The 23,500-nt window shown below is 40.5% G+C and overlaps 1 protein-coding gene across 4 annotated transcripts in view; it reads left to right on the top strand.

Annotated features, from left to right (window-relative positions):
• Ctdspl (CTD small phosphatase like) overlaps positions 1-23,500 on the top strand; it is a 109,919-nt gene that overhangs the window by 58,936 nt on the left and 27,483 nt on the right. For all 4 annotated transcript variants that reach the window (XM_076843687.1, XM_076843696.1, XM_076843672.1 and 1 more), the window contains exon 2: positions 18,016-18,170. In XM_076843687.1, the coding sequence (XP_076699802.1) occupies positions 18,016-18,170 (155 nt within the window). The remainder of the gene's footprint in view (positions 1-18,015; positions 18,171-23,500) is intronic.

Below are 23,500 nucleotides of genomic sequence, written 5' to 3' on the forward strand. Positions count from 1 at the left end.
GCCTAGTGCATGCTAGGCAAGTGGGTACCACTGAGCTACATCCTTAATCCCCAAATGGGATTTTCTTTGTCTTAAAATTCTTGCTTTAAGAATTCAGAATTCATTATATTCTTAGTAAGGCTGTTTCTATAATTTGTCCTAAACAGAAAAGAGTACTGTGTGTCCTGTTTATATGATGAAAATAAATGTCTCTAGGCTTGCCATTTGCTCCTTTGTCCATTTTGGTTATTGTCCCATGATTGGAAGACTTGTTTATCCATGTAAAAAAGGAAATCAAGAGGTTTGTGGAGTCCAGAGGTGGTTGATATTTGAGAGCCTGGAAAACAGTAATTGCCAGCTTTCCCAACAAGGATGTGCAAGAGGAGACCATAAGAAGTAATCCTGGTGGGTAACACATGAAGTACCCTGCAGTTCATGTTGATCTTCCTGCTTCTACAACTGGAAAATAATGACAAAAGTAAATATTTGGGGCCAGGTTTATTTTGGTCAGATAAGTTCCAGTCTGGTTTCTAAAATTAGAAATGCTGCGGGATGCACGTGGCTTGGGGCATCCTGCCACAGAACTTTGTCTCAGAGATGTGCAGCTCTCTTCCTTGTTGTTGTTGTTGTTGCTTGGAAATGTGCAGCTGAACCCCCTCTGTGTCTGCTCATTGGTGCAGACCTGCTGCTGCTACTGGGAAGACTCTGCCTGGATAACTCTGGTAGGCTTCCACCCCTGCCCTCACCAGATGATGAGGAGCTGAGCCCACCGTCTGCCTTCAGATGCTGACTTCCAAGAGTACAACTCTCATCCTATTGCTGTTCCTCCTCAAAGAATTCACTGACTATGTCCCCCTATTGCCACCTTCAAGCCAAAGTTTCTCACTGCTGTGATCTCCCTGGGTGGTACACCACTTGCCAAAGTGGCCTCCTCATTGTCTCCTAATCACACTGTAACTTTCCATTTTTCCCTACATAACATCCTTCCCTATCCCTACTGACAATCCAGGCTCAGCTGTAGTCCCATTTCCCTGGGGAGAGTGCCCAGCCCAAGGGAAGCCAGTCTGAATATTTGCACTGTCCATCTGTTGTTTTCCCTCAATGCCCAGCACAAACAAGGTGCCTAGGAGACATTTCCCTTTCAGCATCAGGTTCTTGTCCACATGCCCTCCCAGCATTGGTTCTTGGACTTGGCCTTTTCCTCTACTCAGATCAGGCAGCCCTCTGTAGAATGTGGCAATGGCAGCTGATAGCCTCAATCTCCCACTGGGACTGGTTGGAGGAAGTGGGGCCTGCACACACAGGGCCTGGCCTTCACCTGCCTTCCCAGGTGGAGTAGGAACAAGCAGGGCTGGCTGTGTGGGCATGCCATGTGTGCCTCACACAGGGTCCCACCCTTGGTTTAATACTCTGCTTCTACTGTCCTGAAATTCTCCCTACCTTTTTGGACCTACATTTTCATTCATGCTGAATCCTACAAATGAAACACTCAATCCTGGGAACAGAGAAGGTGCTGGTGGGAGGGGTGAGAAATGTCACAGAAGGGATGCTGGGTGAAGTACATGTGGAGACCAATGGGGAGTGAGCAGCAGCCTCAGAGAAGACATGGAGGGGATGCACCTGTAGTGAAGCACATTCCTTGCAGGGGGGACAGTTTTCTTATATTGAAAGCCAGGAGGGGAGGTCCCTCAGGGGTGGTGACTGCACAAGACATGAGTTTAGCCCTAATCAGCCACGCCTGCCATCATAATCCTGCCTTATAGCACTATTCCAACAATCTTGTGTCACTTAGAAGAAAAGCCAAGTCTTTCCAGTGGCCTGAAAGTCTTATCTGACCTGCTGCTGCTGTCCTCTTCTGCTATCACTGTCCCTTGATTATTCTGCTGTGTTCAAGTCCCCCTTGCTGGACTTGAACACAGCAGGAAAGCCCCACACAGGGCATATGCATCAGCTTCCTCTCAGCCTGGGACACCCTTCCCCAGACAACCCACCCTCTCCTCCTTCCAGCCTTTCCTGAGATGTCACTTGTCAGTGTGGTTTTCCCTGAACACCCTATTTAAAACAACACACACACACATGCTAGAACCTCTTTCCTGCTATCCTTTGATCCAAACTTAGCACCACATAACATACTCTCATAACATTTTATGTTTTTATTTATCATTTCGCTTCAGTGGAATGTGAGTTTGGTGAGGACAGGGATATTTGTATGCTTGTTCAGTACCCTGATCCCCAGTACTGAGAACACTCCCTGACACACAGTAAACCCTAGATAAACAAGCACTGGAAGACTTCTCTGCTCTGTGGGAAGGATAGTCCTGCCAATTGAGGTGACCAAAGGAGGGACAGTGGTAGCTGGGGAGGGGTCTGTGAGACCATGGGAAAGTCACAGAGGAGACAGCAGGCTGGCTGACAAGGGGAAATTGAAAGTCACCATACAAGTGAAGGCTAAAACTAGGAGAGCCCAAATGAGCAGAGCAGCTGAGCAAGTTCGAGCCCTGAACCTAAGCCAGACCAGGGAACCTGAGCAGCAGCTCTGGTGGATAAGATCATAGGGTTCCAGGCCTCACGAGGACCTCTGTGAGTTTTTTCACTCCTACCCGCACCATGGACCCCATGACAGTGCTAGCAAACAAACCATCAATTACAGAATTAATTTTATTTTTGGCCTAGGAGATGTCAGTCTTTGAGGAGGATTTATTGAGGATTTTTGAGACATTATTTGAGGCAGCTATTCCTTTTTTCAGTTCCCAAACAATTTTTGGACCAGATAGAGAGCAGAACATAGCTAATGGCTGTATTTTTATCATGGTGCAACATGGAAGTAGAGTGCCCAGTTTCTTGGTATGCAGTTGGTTCCTGTTACGTTCTGTGTTACAAATTGTAATATCTCATCTTTCTTGATTTCGTTTGTTAAAGTCTCCCTGCACTCTGTAGTTGAGATAGAGGTTTTCAATTTTGATGATCTTTTCATAAAAGCCTGGTTTTATTGGTTTTTTTCCTGTTGTTCTGTTTTCTCTGTTTCATTTGTTTCTACTCTGATGCCAAGTATTGAACCTGCCACACATGTTAAGCACACCTCTACCACTGAGCTCCACCCCCAGCTTCCTAAGGCTTTATTACTTTCTTCCTTCTGCTATCTCTGGGCTTAGGTTGTCCTTTTTCTGCTTCCTAGAAATGTAGTTAGGTTGTTTATTTGAAATCTTCTAGTTTGACGCAGGCACTTATGGCTATAAAATTCCCCTTTGCTGCGTCCCATAACTTTCAGTGTGTTGTGGCCTTGTGTTACTCTTTTAGGATATTTTAGAGTTACTTTGATTTTTTTCTTTGACTGGTTGTTCAAGAATGTGTTATTTAATTTCCACATATTTATGAATTTTCCAGGTTTGGATTTGTTTTTGTGGGTTACTAGTTTCATTCTATTATGGTCAAAAAAGATACTTGGTGTGTTTTCATTCTTAAATTCTTTACGGCTTATTTTGTGATGACATGTGATCTGTCCTGGAGAATGTTCTGCATGCATCCGAGAAGAACACATAATCAGTATTGGTTGGAATGTCCTGTGTGTGTCTGTAAGTCATTTGGTCTGTAGTATTGTTCATGTCTTTGTTTCCTTATTTATGTTCTGTCTGAATGTTCTTTCCATTATCAAAAGTGAGGTTTTGAAATCTACTATTATTGTGTTGCTACTTCTCTCTTCACTTCTGTATTTGTTAGGTGCAAATATAATGGTTATATTCTCCCAGTGAATTTGTCCTTTTATCATCATATAATGTCTTTTGTCAAATCTGTGTTGCCACCCTGCTCTGGTTTGGAACTTTTTGCATGGAATACCTTTTCCCATTCTTTTGCTTTCAGCCTATGTGTGCCCTTATGTCTAAAGCAAGTCTCCTGTGGATAATTGGATCTTGTTTCCCCTCCATTTAGCCATTCAAATGTGTTTTGACTGGGGAGTTTAATCCGTTTATGCTTAATGTAATTATTGGAAGAAAAAGACTTACTATTGCCATGTTGTTAACTGTTTTTTATCTATCTTACAGCTCTTTTGTTCCTGTTGCCTCTTTTTCTGTCTTGTATTTGATTGATTTTTGTGTGTGTGTGATGACATGATTTAATTTCTCTCATTTTCTTTCATTTATCTTCTATGTGTGATTAGTATGGGGATTAAATAAAACATTTTACAGTAATAATCACCTATTTTAGGTTGATATACAAGGCCACTCATCATCTTTTTAAGTATAAGGTACAACAAATAGACTTTTTAAACTTTTTCACTTTAGCCTTCATTTAATTATTTTAAATAGAACTAGCATTAGAAGATATATATTTTATGAGTTTGATGCAGCTAAATCCCAGTGGTATTAAAGAACTTGATGAAGTACCTTTAACATTCATCTGGATTCTGGAGGATTAGACTAGCCAAGAAATTTTTGAAAAAAAATAATAAAGGGGGACTAGTGCTATGAAGTATAAAACAATATCTATAGTAGCAAAGCTTTGTTTTACTGGCACAAGCAGAGAATAGAATAGAATAGTGTAGAATAGATGGAATGCCAAAATCAGTGTGTGAGGGTGAGTTGCTCAGTAAATACTAGGATTAATCTTTTGGAGAAAAAAAAATGGTAATTTGTGTACCAGAACAAATCCCAAACATAAAATATTCACGTTAAAGATATTTACCAAAAGAAAATCTAAGTGAATAATATGTTAGGATAGAAAGAAAACATTTTTAAAAGATTGTTAGATTTGACTCCCTAAAAACTTCAAGCTTTTGTACATCCATAACCACTCTAAACAAAATTAAAAGCCTAAAATAGATACTATTCCCAGTGTACAGAACAGTCAAGGGATTATGCCTCTAATACATGACAAGGGAACCCTCACCATCAATGGGAAAAATAGGCAAAAAGGTCTGCATTAAAAGAAATAAAATTATGGCATTTGCAGGTAAATGGATGGAGTTGGAGAATATTATGCTAAGCAAAGTAAGCCAATCCCCAAAAAACTAAAGGCCAAATGTTTTCTCTGATTAGTGGATGCCGATCTATGGTGGAGGGAGTGCATGGGAAGAATGGAGGAACTCTGGCTCTACATCATGTCCAACCAGATAATTGAAATGTTGCACTCCATTTGTATATGATGAATTAAAATGTATTCTGCTGTCATGTACAACTAAGTAGAACAAATTTAAAAAAAAAAAAAGAAAAAAAAAGATATAAGCACAGTTCTCAAAAGAAGTAGAAATGGCCAAAAAAAGCCACAAGAGATTGTAGAAATTGGACGGCAATCAAAGAAATGTAAATTAAAACCACAGTGAACCAGGCACAGTGGAGCACACACCTGTAATCCCAGCAGCTGGGGAAGCTGAGATAGGAGGATCATGAGTTCAAAACCAGCATCAGCAAAGGCAAGGCACTAAGCAACTCAGTGAGACCCTGTCTCTAAATAAAATACAAAATAGGGATGGGGATCTGACTTAATGGTCGAGTGCCCCTGAATTCAATCCCCGGTACAAAAAAAAAAAAAAAAAAAAAAAAACCACAGTGAGCCACCAGGTTCACCTTTCAATTTGTAGAGGCTGTCTGATCTCTGCATGGGTACTAGTGCTCCCATTGAGGTGCCTCTAGGAGGAGTATGCATTGGTACTGCCTGTCTGGGTGGAACGTTGCCCAAAGGCATCAGGAGACTTGACCTTTTATTCAAAAACTTTGGTCCCAGCCCTTGTACTCTAGGAATTTCTTTTTTAAAGAGATAATCTGACATGCACTGATAATCTGAAATAATCTGAAATGCACTGAATCTCATTGTAGTGTTATTTCTGGCATTTTGAATTTTCACTTGGTATAATGTATGACACCTGATACAGAATTATTATTTTAGCATGATGCAATACTATGCTTTCTAGGGATCATTTCTATAGTTTGTTAATACATGATACAAAATTCAAAAGATACAAAAGAGAATAGAGTGAAAAATCATTACCCATCCCAGTTCTGTCCTCTATTCCCCCAAGTTCTCTCCCAGAAGGCATCTAGTTACTTATAACTCCTTCCAGAGATACTCTTTGTGTATATAAGAACACACATGCATGTGCTTTTTATTTATGTACTTAATTTTTGGTTTAGAAATGAATTGCAGCATGCTATATGCATCACTTATACCTTGCTTTTCTCACTTTTCTCCCTTGCTTTGCTCCATTATCAGTAAGCAATGCAAAGCAAGGCTGGGAACACAGACTACCTGGGTTTGAGCAAATTAGTATTTATTACCTATGTCATCCTGGGCAAATTTCTTAACTTCTCTGTGTCTTAGTTTCTCCATCTAGAAAATGGGTAAAATAATAATCCCTACCTCATAGGATTACTGTAAGTGTTAAATGCGTCACTATGTGCAAAGTATATAAAACAGCACCTGGCACATCTTACCTGAGTGTTAGCTATTAGGAATACATGTGGAGCTGCAACTTTCATTTTAGGAGCTATATAATATTCCAGGCTATGAATATATATTCTGCTTTGTCTGATTAGTCCCATATTGATATACAACTATGTTGTTTGCAGCATTGCTAATATAAACAAAGTGCAGTGTTTCTTGTGACACATATTTTTGAAGGACACAGTGTAAACATCAGTAATTTAATTATGGCACAGTGCGTATTTGTACAGTGGAACACAATGTATAAACTATCAAAATCAGGTTGTAGAAGGATGTCTAATGATAGGTGAAAATGTTCATATATATTTATGAAGTAGAAACTAACATTTTTAATAGAATTCTCTAGATTTTCTCCATAATAAGTGTGAAATAGATCCTACAATTTAGAGATAGCCACACTGAACAGGTTGATGTATTTTACATAATCTCTCCTAAAACCTGGCACTAGTTATTTTACAGGAAGTGGAAGTTAATCATCTTTGCTAAAAGTATCAGGAGCTATGAGTTGGTTCTGCAGAGGAAAAACTGACCATATGTGGGTGGCACAGGTTAAAACTACTTGGAGAAGGAAGGTTTACTAGGGACAAGAGGGGTTCAAGGGTTGCAGTTTGTCCAAACTCTCTCTTCAGGGATTGCAGGAGCTAGACTGGTTAAATTAGTCATTTTCATTGTTCAGAGTTTCTCTCTGTTCATTTATTCATTAAACATCTATTATGTTAGATCTGTGTTGTGCAAGCATGTTTATAGGTCCAGGGACACAGACATGAACAAGATAGGTAAAATCTCTTAGGAGCCCAGCTTCCAGAATGTGTGAGATGCTTCATTTAATATAGACTACAGATACTGCCCTGTATGTCTTTATAAAGATTGTTCCTCCTGTCTGCATAGTACCCTGTCTGTTGCTATGCATTAATTTTATAAACCATTCCTATTCTATTGGACATTCAGATTGTTTATGTGAACACTTCATGGTCTTTGACATTTGATTGCCTTTTTTTCAAATGACTTGTTCTGGTTTAGGTTGACCAGAAATGTATGAATGAATAACCTGTCATCAAAGCCTAACCACCATTGGCTGTATGTTTTTATCATTTGTGTTCACCAAATGGGTACAAAACTGGGCTTTGTTGTTTAAGCAATCATTTATTTGGTTACTGTTGTACTTTAACCTTTACTTCCTCTGCAGTGCATTATCTGTTTGAATCCTTTTTTCCATTTCTTATTTTGACTCTTGGTGTGAAAAACGGACTTAGTAGTGATGGTTAAGAGCTCTTGGACTCTAGACTCATACAGACATAGTTTGTATCCAGCCCTGCTACTTAGGAGCTCTCTGACCTTGGCCACTGGGCTGAGAGAGTGCTGAGGAAAGGAGGGGCATTCCCAGCAGAGGGGCTGTCCTGGGAAGCTGTCACTGAGAGGCCTGTGGCCCCGGAACATGCAGAGTGCAGTGGTTCAACCCACTGTGTGGCTGCACAGTGAGGTTGTCCTTGAGTATTAACTGTTCATTCTGGATTTTCAAATGTGTGGCATTTGGAGTGAAGGCAGGTGGCACAGAACCTCAGATTCCAGGATTCTCCCTGGAAATGAGACCTAAACCCGAAGAGTGCCACGCAGAGCCCCACAGGGAAGATGGCGATAAAGCAAAGTCGGCTGCTCTGACTTTGAAGCCCAGCACCCTATGTGACTGCAGGAGGATGTACATACAGAGTCTGTTTTCTCATGGGAAAGTGGGGTGGTCATGTTAGCACTGCACACTGTGGAAACCAGAGATGATTTACATCAAGGGCCTCACACAAACGAGACACTCAACAGATGTGGGCTGTTAGACAAGGGTAACCCTGGAAGGAGGAGATCGCATTCCTCCTGCCCAGCCTTCCGCAGCCTTGCTCCAGCCATACTCTGCCCTGCTGGAGCCGCTGCCAAACTGCAGGGCATATGAGCTTTCCAAGGGGTCCTTGCTTTCAGAATGCCCTGTAGAATTCCTGGGGAAATTTATTGCATGGAAATGAAATAGGGACTGATTGGATATCTCAAAAGGTGACTCTTAGTAACTAAGTCTTTTTTCTAAGCAAAGAAGTTGTTTGGATTCTCAGCAGCCACGTCTGTTTTTGAACTCTGTGCGGTCTATGCCCTGGCTTCTCCCTACACCCAACACTCCCCTCTTATTCGAACAGAGGAAAGTTGTGTTTGTTGACCACTCTTTCAGGGTGGGAAAGGAATGTAATGTATGCATAGACTGCCCAGAATTTCCTGTTAGACACCCATTCCAAACCACTGCCCTGGGATACATTCCAGAGATAGGAGCCCAACTCTAGAAGAGAAGAAATGGTGCATTCATTTAAATGTTGGCCTCTGGGAAGAACACCCCTTTGCCCCTCTTTTTTAAGAAGGTGTTTAGCTTTTTCCATAATCATATAGTTATGAATTCAGCTGTATGGTCTCTTTAGGGTTGTAATGCACTGAGGCGATTTTATTGTTCTATTTTATAGTCTTAATGGTGTTGATGTCCCCATTGATGCTATATGCAGGATATGTTTTTGATGTTCTGCTGTAAGTACTTAAACAGTGTAAATCTGCTGTAGATTACTTTTAAATTTTTGCTTTTGTGACAAGAAAGAAGTGAATTTTGAGGGAAGGTTTTTGGAGCTTTGACAAATTGCCAGTAGACTTGGTTGAAGGAAACCAGTGCTGGACAGTAGTGAAAACAGCAAAAAAAGGATTTTATTCGAGACTATTACAATAGAGGAAAAGATACCTCAGTCTAGAATCTGGCTCAATTCTGAATACATCATGGACAAGTGGGCATTTATAGCCAAGGAGCACGTTGGAGGTCAATGGATAGAAACTTGGTGGGAGGAAACATCAGGAATAAGAGGCTGTTCTGGATAAACTGCCCAAACAGGGCTCTTGGTGAATTCAGGCCAGTGTGATGAGGCATTACCTGGGGGAAGAGGGAAAGTGAAGACCCAGCCATATCAGGAGTGATTGCATAAAGAGGATGGGGATTCTTGCTAAACTAACCCAGATTGTCTAGAGTCCTAGAATTTGGAAATTTGGATTCTACAAGGAAGTATATAGATACACCTAAGACAAGGTTCTGGAGCCTAACTGAAGTTTGGTTAAGCAAAAGGTGTTCGTCAGTATCCTGAAAATCATACTGTACTGAGTCTTTGGTGATCTGGCTCCTGTGCTAGTGAGAAGTTCACTTTGTACCATGGAAAGGCAAATTTTTATAGAAGGCAAACTTTTGTCTTCTATAAAGTTAAGGGGCAATTTCTTCACTTGGGGAGGAATTTGAATGATTAGAGATGGATTTACAGTGAGGAGAAAACATTCCACCTATGTTCCAGACAATCTGATCTTCGTCCTGAGTTACTTCTGGGTTACACAGAGCTGTGGAGCCCTGGGAAATGGACTGAGACCAGAGGACAGAAGAAAGTGCTGGGGAGTGGAGGTGGGGGGGCATGCTCAGGAAGGTGAGCTTGGAATCATGGCAGACCTCAGAGGTTTAGAATGGTTCCAGAGCCTCTATTATCTTGACTCTAAACCAGGTCAGAACAAGAGAATGTAAAAGGTCACTGGTTATGTGGCATGGGCAGTATCACACTAGTTAAGCAACATTGGCTATTTAGGGATAACATTCAATTTCTGAATGCTGAAAGAAAGCAGTAAAGTCAGGAAGTACAAGAGGATGACCAAAAATGCACCCGCCCCCCTATGCACGTGTCACTCCATTGTGGCTTCCATCTGCTGGCATCAGCATGTCTAGGAGCTCTGATCATGTGCTCTTTAGACTGGCCCTCTAGGGCCACTGAAGGACCGAACTCCGCTGTCTGCCTTGGTGGACTTTGCTGTGGGTGCTTTATGGTTACAATACTTCCTTTCTAACCATTTTTAATACAAGATTTCCTAGAAGAGGCCTGATCCCTAGGGTTTAAATCTCACATGTGAGGCTGCGTTTTATTGGTTTAGTTTGTATCATTGTTATTATTGTTACACAGAGAAACCTTCACTGGATAGAAGGTAAAGTTGGAAAGAGCTACTCAATGTTCTAAGTTTAGGATTCACATAACCAAACCCAAATGGGTCTGCCTGCATGTGTTCTCCTAAAGGCAGGCTGAACCTAGATAGAAGCATTTCTGTGAGGATGGTTGTCTGGATACCAGCTAAATTCTCAGTGTTCCCAGAGAATTTAGAGACACTGCACTGTATCTAAACTGATTATAATTTTTTGTTATTATATTTTAAGATGCCTGTATGTTCTCTCTTACACAACATATGTGTTTTTGCTCCATCCATACAATTATCCATTGGGGTATGTATTATTATTCGCATGTTACTGTTGCCAACTCACACCAGCTAACAAGTGTCAGGACTGGAACCTGAACACAAGTATAATCCCAAAGCCCATTTTCTTTCCATGTAATTTATAGGTACTTTTAAAGTAGTTTTCTAAATAAGAAGTTCCATTCTAGGCTCATAAATGACTCACAGGTCTGATTTGCAAATATCCTGGATCTTGCTACAGGTTAATAATAACCTGAATTAGTCATAATTTAAAATTTAATCTCAAATCAGGTATGGTGGCACATGCCTGTAATCCCAGCAACTCAGGAGGCTGAGGCAGGAGGATCATGAATTCAAGGCCACCTCAGCAATTTAGCAATGTCCTAAGTAACTCAGCAAGACCCTGTTCAAAATAAATAACATAAAGTGCTGAGATGTAGCTCAGTGGTAAAGCACCCCCAGGGTTCAATCCTTGGTACAAAAAAAAAAAAAAATTAATCTCAGTAGTTGCAATCATAGGAGGAAACAATGATTTGTGGTACAGATCTTATTCTGTCACTCCCCATTTTCATAAGATCAAATCCAAATTCTTTGGAGTGGTTCACAAGGCCCTTGCTGTCAGTCACTCCCATCTCACCTTGCTTGTCACTGCTTTGATTTCTCAAATTATTTCATGCTTTTTTTCACATCAGACCCTTTACATGTGGCTGGTTCTCTACTTTCCTACTCTCCCTACAACACCACCTACTGAACAGACTCATCGTCCAGGAAGCCATGCCTGTACCTTCTGACTCCCAGTGAGGACCATGTGCTCTTCTTTGGGCCTCAACAGGGCCAGGCACAGCTCCCTCAAAACAAGATTCATTTCCTCTCCAGATTACACGTTTCTAATGTCTGTTCCTCTAGACATGGGCCTCATGCAGTGGCGTCATACCTGTGTTCTGCTCTGCCTAGCGTTGGAGCCTACAAAGAGAATTTGTGGTTTTACAGAACAAAAAGTTCTGGTCTAAAAATCCTCTCTATTGCAGCTGCTTCTTTCTCTGCTTTGGCTCTTTCTCAGGTAGTTGCTTACCATTGGATGGCAAAGGTGACCACTGCTGGCCCTAGTCTCACACCCTACCACTTTAGAAAACCTAGCAAAAAGAGGACATCTCCACGTCCTCCAGTGAATCCCAGGGCCAACCCTTGGCCCAAGTTGGATCCCATGGCCAACCCTTGATAGTAAGCTGATAGTCAGTGAGTGAGAGTGATTCCCCAGAGGAAAACTGAGGAACTTTTGCCAGAAAGGGTAATAGGATTTGGCAGCAGAAATGTCTTATATATACTTTATTCCCTATCTGCAACTGGTGCTCTAAAGATGCAGGCTCCTGCTACTGGGTCAACATTCTGCCCATAAGGATCAGGGAGGTATTTCCCATAGTGTCTTTAGGATCAAGGACTGATTTATTCTGAGAAGAAGGCAGTCATCAATGTGTCCACTTTAAGCTACCTCGTTCATAGACTCTTCATAAGCCCAGTGCTGGGAAATAGGAAGTCCCTAGCCCTCGAGTAAGAAAAAGAGATGTACACAGGAGTAGGAAATGGTCTGCAGGACTGGGGTTATACTAGGTCCAGGAACCTAGATAGAAGCATTATCTCCAAGGCATACCTAGGAAAACATCCACTGCCAGTTTTCCCTCAGTGTCACACTGTCCTTCCTGTGCACACAAGGACAACAGGTCAGTCTTTGTCTAACATCTCCAGGTGTTCACAATCATCTCCAGAATTTCTGCTCCACCCAGGTCTATTCAGGGAAATGGAGAAAGTTAAGCCTTTCTATCACTTCATCTGCCTCTGTCAATGATCTCATCCATTTACTCACCCTGCAGGGTATTTAGGCCCATGGCCCAACCATCTGTATGGAGAAAAGGGCAGCTGCTGGGGCCAGCCATGGGCATGTCTTTATTGGCAGGGCTAAGGAAGAAAAAACAGATCCTGTCAGGCCTCATGTAAAGGCCCAGTAGGGGAACGGGCCAGGAGACCCTGGGTCAGCCAGCCTCCTTGGTGCTCTTTCCTGACACACACCTTAGGGCTAGGAATGCCTGAGATCTGAGCAGAGCCCAGCAGAGGAGAGCTAAGTGCAGCCCCAGAGGGGAGTGAGTAAGGGGGTGGTGGAGCTTGGATGCCTCTCCCCTGGGCCAAGAGCATTGTTCTTTTCCTAAGTAAAGCAGCATCCAGCAGAGCTCATTTGGCTCTTGACCCCTCTCTTCTCCTTCCCCATCTCTGCATCCAATTTTTAGAGCAATTGAATGGAATTATTTCCTAATATTTTTCTAGTTTTTTTTGCCTTTAAATTACAGTTTATATAACTAAAATCTGTTATGGTAAATATGACTTCCAGTGTCATATGCTAGGAGAAAAAAAATCTGTGCCCATAGAATTCATCCCTGATCCAGGATTTGCCCACAGAACCCCTATTCCTTTACCAAGCAGAAGCTTTTAAGAGACTAATGATAATAAGAACTAACATTTATGGACTGCTTACCCTGTATGAGGCACTGTTCTGAGTAATTAGATAATTAGATAATTCTCACAACAGACTTGTAAGACATGGCTGTCTCTTTTGTCCTCAGTTTAAAAATAAGGAAACTGAGACTCAGAGAGGTCGCCTAACTTATCCAGGTCCCATACTGTTTCTGGTTGAGCCAGCCTTCACATCTTACAGGCTGGCTTCCTGAGAAGACATCTACAACCACCGCAGTCTGGTAACTTTGTGCAGCCTTTATCAGTGTCATGTTGAGAATTCATTGTGGGATACAAAATGGACAAGAGAGACAAGTCAGGAAGATATTGCAGTGGTCCCGGGACAAAGTGATGAGGACCTCAGTATGGATAGGGCAAAGGCAAGGAGTTGCTGAGGAAAGATTGAAGAGCCATTTAGCATATCATACCCAGCATCTTAGAGAGAGGGTGAGGTGTTTTGACTAGGAGGTTGGTGCTTTCCCTGGGTGAAGAGGAAGATGTTGAGTCCCATTTAGGCATGCCAAGGGGGAGGCACACAGGAAATAACCTGGCCTGAAAGGTAGGAAGGAGGTATGGGCTCAGGGATCACCCAGCACATGCATTTGGGAGTTCAGTGGCTAAGGAACAAAATACTTCCACTGGAGAGGTTATCTTTGATTCTGCCCCTGCATAGCAGGGATGCTCCAGGAAGTGGACATGTGGAAGGAGGGAGGTTAGTGTGCTGAGGATGAGGAATATACATGGAGGAAGCTGGAGTGAGGTGGGGGGTGCTGGGTGTAGATATGAACAGGAAGGTTATCAGGCATAGTGACAAAAAGCTTTGAAATGATTTTTGGTGATGATTTCTAAGTCTGATAAAGATGAAAGTCTTTATGAGATGATTTAGACTAATGTTCAGAGTTGCTATTCCTTTCTTCCTCTAAAATAATTCTTAAAGCCAATGTAACAGGGAGCTATATGCTTCATTAGTCTCTAATATCCTGAAAGACCTTGTTCCTGGATACCTGGGCCAACAGAACACCTCTCAGACATGTCTTACTAGTGAAATCACTTAAAGGGGTGCCCAGGGAAAGGTGGCAAAAAGGCAGATTCTTAAAAACAGAAGCAGTGGGACCCATTTGTGTGGGTACGGGGAGGGCATGGGCAGGGTGCATTCTACTGGTAAAAGGACACTTCTTTGGTAACTGCTTGTCATGTGGCCTTCTCTGGTCTTGAGCTGCTCATTATGCTCTGTTTTGTTGGTGTCATAGACCAGCAGTTGATGCAGGCCACATGGACTTCTTACAAGGCTCAAAACACTTCTTGCCTGGTTTGTTTGCCTCATAGACTTGGGCTGGAAAAGCACAGGATAAGTCTGAAGGTGAAGGTTTAGGTTTAAAAGTAGTATGTGTTTTTTCCTGAGCTGCTCAGAGTTGCTAGAAAAGAAGTTTAATAAGACTATTTACTATTTCCCCCATTGTTTATGACCAATTACACAATTACCATAAAACATTTGGGAAATGTAGAAAGAAGAAATGTAAAACACTCATAGTCTGATAACCACTGTTAATTTTTCCTGATTATAATCTTTTTTAGCTTGTTTTGTGTGATTATGATTAAATCCGATACTTATATAATTATAAGGCTAGTTATTTTTTAAATAATTTTTTATTTGTAGTGGACATAATGCCTTTATTTTATTTGTTTTTATTTTTATGTGGTGCCAGTGGCTCTTACGTGCTAGGCAAGGCTAATTTTTTTAAGCTAATGTTATAAACAGCTGTCCTAAAACTACAGATTTTAGTTTCAATTATCAGCCAAAACCCTTTTACCAGTTTATGAGCAAATCCAGGCCTTCTGGATTACAGCTGGGTGAGAGGTAGCAGTAAGGTAGAAGGCAGTGGGATTCTGGACCCTGGCGGTCTATCTCGAGCCCTAGGAACAAGTGAATGCTGAGGGTGTGGGGGTCTTGTGTGGGTCCTGAGGAGCCCTTCCATTTTCCCACCTAGTCTAATGTCCAGTGGCAGACCAGCCCAAGAATGATCAGAAATTTGGCCCTAGCCTCCTGGAGGTGCCCGCACTGTAGATCTAGACTTATTTAACAGAAAGAGTCCATGAACCTCCCACAGTTGTGGAAGGGAGACCACTGTAGCTTCACTTCTTCATACAAAGAAGGAGGAATGTGCATGGGCTGCTTTTTGCCTGTCAGGGCATGGTGGCCTCCACGTGATTTGAACTCACTGACTCCTGAAGCTCTGTTTGTACCTTCTATACAGTACTGAATCATGTAGTGGAAATTTTAAGTTGCTTACTGGTTCTGAGTTTAGAATTTTTTTTTTTTAGTATATGTTAGTTTGTTAATTAGTTAGTTATGGGGAAGATTTGTGTTATCCAAGAATGATGATCATGGAAGGTGCTTTTTTCAGACTGTTCAGTATCTCCAAGACATGAACAGTGTGTTTGCTTGCAGAGAAATGTGCTCTCAGCCAGGGAAAAGTCATTCTTTGCCCCTGGCTAAATTATGTGAGTGTGGTACAAAAATTAAAACACCCAAAGTAACAATGAAACAATTTACCAATCATTTATATTAAATATGAGTTTATGCCAGTGCTTTTCTCTCCATTTGTTATGCTTCCTCCTTAATCTGATCCAAATTGTTCCATGATTGTTTTCAGCAGAACTGGGCACAGTGGTGCATGCCTGTAATCCCAGCAGCTAGGGAAGCCAAAAAAGGAGGACCAAAAGTTCGAGGCCAGTCTCAGCAACTTAGATTCTGTCTCAAAATTAAAAACAAAAAAGGGCTAGAAATGTAGCCCATTGAACTCACCCCTTAGTTCAATCCCCAGTACAAAAAAAAAAAAAAAAAAATTGCCTTCAGTATAACATGCAGGGAAATCACACATTTTGGAAGCAGGCCCACTTGGGTTGGAAACCTGGCATTAACAGTCACTGTAAAGTTTTCTCAGCAGTGAGATGTAAGCAGTGACATCTACTCCAGTGAGATGTAAGTATCTCCTTGGGTAGCCAGAAGATTGTGTGAGATGAGGTTTGTGAAGTATTGTTACCTAGAGGGTTGGCCCTTGGTCAGCAGCAGTCATTATCTCTTCCACCACTGCTTCCTGAAAGACCATCCTGTCTGCTGGTTCCAGTGGCTTGGCCAAGCATTTGTATCCTAAAATGAGACCACTAGCACTCTGTGATATGTACCCAAGGATTCATGTGGAAAATAGAAACAGCCAGCTTTCCCAAAGATTGAGAGTACTAAAGCACATCTTCAGTGGGGATCTGAAATTCAAACTTCCTGGACCCTTTGGCCAAACCCTGAATAGAGACCACCCATATTTGTGGAGTTGCTTTAAAAAATAGTTTTTCAGAATTCCTACCTAAGCACTTTTGGTTTTGATGCTAGCAAGAGTACCCCCAAAACTTTCATCAGAGATTTTGTGATCTCTTGGGAGGAAAGGTACTGCACAAATCACTCATAAGTGCACAAAAAAAGGAATCATGCCACAATTGCTTTTTGGTAGAGATAAGCCCCAAGAGTTATCTTGTGGACTCAAATCATTTCCTGCATTGTCAGTTTTCTCATTAACCCTCAACATGGTCCCTTGCCTGTGCCTCACTCAGAGCTCTGCTGACCCACCCAACCATGGTATGCAGTGGGACGGCCCTGGCTGCATTCCCCTGCAAAATGCTCCTGTCCCTCCAAGTTGTCAGTCCCCTGCCCTGAGGTGTATTTTCCATCTACTCCATTTCTGACTTGTGGCAGCTTGTCTGGATCCCTGGATAAACTGAAAGCATCCATCACTCCCTCTGGTGTTTCAGTCCAGGACAGACCAGGGCACATTATTGCCCTGGATCTCAGAAAGATGGGCTTTATCCTGTTCAGCCAAAGCACACATTGTCCATGCTGACTTTATATTAAAGATAATGGAAATCTTCAGCCCTGAGCTTGGTGGGTCCAGGCCCCCAACAACTTCTGACAAATGGCTGAGTTTAAGAAGGGAATTCCTTTGAGCCCTTACATATTTTTCTTTTGTTCCTCCTATGGTACTAAGGTTCAAACTCAGGGCCTCACACTCTACTACTGTGCTGCATCTCCAACCCTTTTTTTTTATAGTACTTAGTTGTAGATGGACACAATATCTTTATTTTTTTTTATTAATTTTTATGTTGTGCTTAGGATCGAACCCTGTGCCTCATGTGTGTGAGGCAATGCTCTACCTCTGATCTACAACCCCATCCCATCCCCTCCAGCCCTTTTAAAAAATTTTTTTTTTATTATTTTGAGGCAGGGTCTCCCTACGTTCCTCAGGCTGGCCTCCAACTTGTGATCTTCTTGTCTCAGCCTCCCAAGTTGCTAGGATGGCAGGTGTGCACCACCACATTATGTTATATTTCTTAATCCATGAAGTTGATCATTTCCATAGTGAGCAGGGAGTGTCCAAGAAGCCAGTTTCAAAGTTGACACTTTTTTGTTTCTGGTAATGAAGAGATATTTCTCAGGAAATGTCAAGTCTAATGTGTATCTTAAAAGACATTTATTTTGAAGTGATACTTAATGCATAGTGAGAATACTTCATCTGCTGGGCTCAGGAATTCAGATGGCAGTGACCCTGCAGATGGTCCAGCTAATGAGCAAGCAGCTCCTACTGGGCTGAGGTCAGAAGGATTTTGTCCAGTCAGTGGGATTGAACTGCAGGGGCCCCTCATCTCCTTACCCTGAGCAGAACCCCTGTAATCAGGGTCCTGGGGGGCAACCACAATTCCAGTATTCACATCGCATCAGTATGTGTTGCAGTTGGCCACAGTGTGCTCTATTTCTCTTTGCAGCTTCCCAGTGCAATGTCAGCTTAAAGAAGCAGAGGAACCGCAGCATCCTTAGCTCCTTTTTCTGTTGCTTCCGTGATTATAATGTGGAGGCCCCTCCATCCAGCAGTCCCAGTGTGCTTCCACCACTGGTGGAGGAGAATGGTGGGCTTCAGAAGGTCAGTACTGTTGGGGAACTGCGTGTGCAATAAAACTTCATTGGTGGCATATCTATCCTATCCTTGACAGATAGCCTTAGTAAGAGTATGTAACAGTATGTGTTCAGCCATTTACCTTAAGATTTTTTATATATATATATACACACACATTTACATATGTATGTTGTATATATATACAATACATATGTATACACACACATCTTTATTGATAAAGGCTATCTCAGGCATGCCAATTTAGCAGCTATAGAACATATTTGATAGGAGTTCTAAGAGTCACTTCCCATTTTTATGACATTCTATCTTGGGAAATTGAATGCATGAAATAGAGAGTTAAAGAACCAGTAGCAGACACAGAAATACAAAGACAAGAGGTGAGAGAGACATGAAAAAGAGCTGGCAATAAGTATAAATGAGTTAACTACCTTGTTTAATAATAGACAATATGCTTTGTATATTCTTTTATAAGTTTAAATGTCATATTGTCACAATAGGTCAGGAGCCAAAATTCACCCAAATAAGGTCTAACAGACACATCTGAAACAAAGGATAAGCAAAGAGACATCAAATACAGGCAAAAACAGAGGTTATGCCAGGCATGGTGGCTCATACTTATAATCCCAGCAGCTCAGGAAGCTGAGGCAGGAGATCACATATTCAAAGCCAGCCTCAGGAACTTAGCAAGACTCTGTCTCAAAATAAAAAAATAAAGTAAAAAAGGGCTGATGATGTGACTCAGTGGTTAAGTGCCTCATGTTCAATTCCCAGTACCAAAAAGAAAAAAGAAAAAAAGTTACAGTATTCATCTCAGTCAAAACAGAATTTTTAGGTAAAAATCACCAAAAGAGACAGAGTAAAGATTGAGAATTCAAAAGTCATAAAACTTTATTTCCCCATCATCATGAGCAGAGGACATGAACACATAATTTACAATATAAGAAATACAGTATGTCAAACATGGAAAAAATTCAAAATATTTGAAGAAAAATGTTCAACATGTTAAATGATAATAATTTTAAAATAATAATAATTTTTAAAACAATGACATATCCCTTTCTAACAAATTGTCAAAGGTATCTTCAAAGATAATATTTGGCTTTGTCATGGGGTGGTAGGAAGGAAGGTATATGGAAGGAAAGTAGAGGAATTATATTGATTATTGGTGAGAATATGAATTATTACACCTTTCTATAGGAGCATTTGGCAGTATTATCCTACAGTCTTAAAAATATGTCATTTTAATATGCTGAAATCTAAGAAAAAAATGTCATTTTGTTGACAAAAGCAATTTCACTTTATAGTGAAATTAATAATGATAAACATGTAAAAATTTAAACATAAGAGACTATCCAACATAGATTATAATACTGCGTAATTGCAAGCAATCTGATGTTCGAGAATAAACAGTTGGTTAAAAGAATCTCAGAATAACCATACAAATAATATGTAGCCATTAAAAATCACATAGCCAAAAAAATGGCATGTCATAAATATCATTGACATAGAGAAATGTTTATGCATTGACTAAATGTATCATTTAGTAAAAAAGCAGGCTAAAATATGGGAAGAGGGTATATTTTCAGAGCATATATCATCTCTCTTGCTTCCTCACACAAGCATTCTAAACCTAGAAGGATGTATGCCAAAATATGAAGAGGTGAGATTAGATATAGGATTTTCTTCTTTTCCTTTGTTTCCCCCCAATTTTCATAAAATAATCTTAAATTACTTTTTTTTTAATAAAGTAAATTTAGTTTTAAAGTACATCTGGATGTAAGAAAGGGAATTCTGGGAAAATGCCAGTCTATGAACATGGCTTTGATCATTAAAATTCCCTCTCAGCATAGACCCAGGTGGTCTTGCTGATGGAGCCTGGAAAGTGCATTAAGACCCCCACATTTCCTGACATCCCAGGGGAAAGAGCTGGCACAGAATTTAATCCTGGTATTCAGTGAGAACCAAGGAATCACTAGCAGAGGAAAATGCTTGCCCTCCACTAGAGTCCTAGGACAGGGACTGGAAATGGACAGTCCCTGAGGTCAGCCAGCAGCAGGAGCCTATGGATCCCCTTGAAAAAGGCCTACATTGCCAGCCTGCTGTGCATGGGCCCTGAAGGGGCTGCACTTGTGAACGGATGGCTTTCATTTTCTGTGCCCTGGATGAGCCAGTAGTATGAGGCTTTCTTCATCTCTTTGTGGTTTGTTAGCGTGGCCTCTGCTGGTCTATGGAAACCACTCCTTGCTGGGCTTTGCAACCTTCCCCCATCTGCTGCCTCCCAGAGATCCCAGTGGACTGACCTGAACGGACACTAGCGGAACACACAGCCTTGTACAAGGAAGGAAGAATGTTACCTCAAATGAGATAGTCCAAGTTGAAGAACTAGAATCAGATTCCTCCTGGGGAACAAGAAACCGAAGAAATAGAGGAGAGTTTAACAGACAGTGGAGGACATCAGTTATGAGTTACTTTGGGAACTTAAAAGACTTAAGGTTTCTAAATATAAAAATTCAGTAAACAAACTTGAAAAGGAGAACAAGAATAGCCCCTCCTGAGAACTGAATTAATGTTCTGGAAAAGCAAATGGAAGAAGTATCTTAGAATTCAGACCAGAAACAAAGAAGGAAATTGTGAGGGGAGGAGAAAGGTATCTAGGAGACCTAACATGCAAATGGAAGAAGCTCCAGAACAAGAAAAAAATAATAGAAGAAGTTTTTTCCTGAGCTGAAAAAGAATGTTTGAATCTACAGATTGAAGGCGACTACCAAGTCCGTAGCAGGATCAGAGTGGGCAGGACAGGGAGTGCATGCCTAGACATAAACTACTGAAATTCTGCAACATATAGAAAAAAATCTTGCAAGCTACCAGAACAAATTAATTTGAGAAAACCATTAGATTAGTATCAGATTTCTCATCAGCGACACTAAAGGCCAAAAGATTTTGAAAAATGTTTGCAGGCCACTGAGAAAAAAAAATTACAAAGCAAAAATCCCCTATGTGACCAAGCTAGTCTTTATCTTTTGAGGCAAAAAAAGTATGTTGTCAGACATGTTATATAATTCAGAGAGAGGCCAGAAAATAAAAATCTGGATGAGACTGATATTCAGTTATGATAAAATTATGGAAAGTATAGGAATAAATATAATTATTGGGACTAGAACTGTAACAGGTAGCACGATTGGAAAATAGATCCTCAGAATTCACAGGAGAAATAAACAGAAATGTGGATAAGTTGTCAAAATTGAGGACAGGGAAGAACAAATAACAGAAAATAGTAAACATAACATAAAGAATAGACATAAGACCGAGTTTAACAAACCAGTTTCTGCTACCAAAGATAAAGACTATATCAGAGATTGGTCTGAAAAATTCTGCTATATGCTATTTCCAAGAATATACCTGCATTCAGGAGTGATTTGGGGAGCAAATTAAAAAAAAAAAAAAAAAAAAAAAAACCCTGATAAACAGTAGCTTACACAAACAGGATTATTTTCCCACATAAAAGGCCTGACCTAGGCAGGAGTTGGGGCTAGTTGAAGATGCCATCAGGACCTAGACTCTTCCTGTTTTTCTGTCTTCGAGTCTTTCTGCTCCTCTAACCTTAGCATGCATACCTTCATCCTCAAACTTGTTAGGTATTCTCTCAAAATTGCAAGCTTCAGACATCAGATCCATAGCCATCGGAACAAGACGGGGATAGGTGGCAGTAGCTGTGTGTGTGTGTCCCTTTTATGGAAAGTCAGTGCTTTTTCAGAAACCCCAGGAGACTTTTGCTTTTGTCTTTTTGCCAAAACTCTGTCACATGGCTACACAACAGCAGCAAGGGGGCCCTGGAAGGGAAGAATCTAGCCCAGCATATTCCTGCTCTTAACAAAATCAAAGCTCTTTCACAAAGGAATAAAGAGGAATGACTAATGAGTAGAAGTGATAGTCAGTACAGGTTTAGTTATGTTGCAGTAACAACCTCAAAATCTAAGAGGCTTAAAACAATTTAAGTTTTTTTTCCCATTTGCTACTTGATTATCATGGGCTGGCTCAGCTTTCTGTGGCACTATCCAGTAGAAACATAACATGAAACACATATATAATATTTAATGTAATATTTAAACTTTTCTATTAGCCATATTTAAATTTTTTTTTCAATAAGTGAAATTAATTTTAATAGTGTTTTATTTAATCTGATATATCCAAAATATTGTTTCAACATGTAATCAATATTAAAACTTATTGAGATAATTTACATTATTTTTATTAGTTCATCAAAATCAGATGTGTATTATGCACCTACGGCATGTCTTAATTTGGACTTGCCACATCTCATGTGCTCAGCAGCCATGTGTAGCTAGGAGCTACTGTATTGGCCAGCATAACCCATCCTTATTCATGGACCCAGACTGAGAAAAGCCCAGTCTCTTTGCTTCCATGATTGTCTCAATAGGATAAAAGGTATATGATGAATAACAAAAGCTCTTATTGAAGTTTTCACCCAGAAGTAACACACCTCATTTCAACTTATTTTATTGGCCAGAGCAACCCATATGGTTATATCTAATTCAAAAGCACAGAAGTGTAATCCTACCATGTAATAAGTCCAGAAGGAAAATTGCAATTATTTAGAAATAGTGCTCATGGCTATCATGGTAGGTGACTGATAACTTCCAACACAGCCTCTGAGATACCATGATAAAGGAAGGAAGAAAATGAAGAGATAGGCACAATGTATAAGACAAATCAATCAGAAAGCAAGCAATAGTTTTTAAAATCAAGGCAATATTAATACCAGTCTGAGCACAAAATTAAAAGTCGGAAGCATTAAACAAAAAGGGACATTTTAAATGATAAATGGTCTAATACATGAAGTATGTAATAATCCATAAGTCTTTGTGTATAATCAACAGTGCGACCAGATACAAGAAGAAAACTGCTTAAATGAAATAAAAAGGTATGACTAAAAATTAACAGCAAACAACATAGGAAAAACATTGGTAGGTTTTTGGCTAATGGAATAAAACCAAAAGCTGAAACAATTGGTATAACTATGGAAAACATATTTGCAGATGACATGGTTATTTACATAGAAAACCTAAAAGGGTCTACAAAAAACTATTTAGAATCATTAAAAGATTTTGATATAGAAACTTTTGTATATAGAGAAACTTGCTATGCTTCTGAATAGAGAAACTAAGTTCATAAAGAAGAAGAATTCAAAGACCAACTGAGAAAGTTTTAGAAAACCATGAGACAACTTGCCTGCCTGGACAGACATTAAGCTTTACTGTACATACATGTGGACAAATATATCAGTGGGATATGCAGGGTGACCTGTGCCCCAGACC

Source organism: Callospermophilus lateralis, chromosome 1 (genome assembly GCF_048772815.1).
Source record: "Callospermophilus lateralis isolate mCalLat2 chromosome 1, mCalLat2.hap1, whole genome shotgun sequence".
Classification (NCBI taxonomy): domain Eukaryota; kingdom Metazoa; phylum Chordata; class Mammalia; order Rodentia; family Sciuridae; genus Callospermophilus; species Callospermophilus lateralis.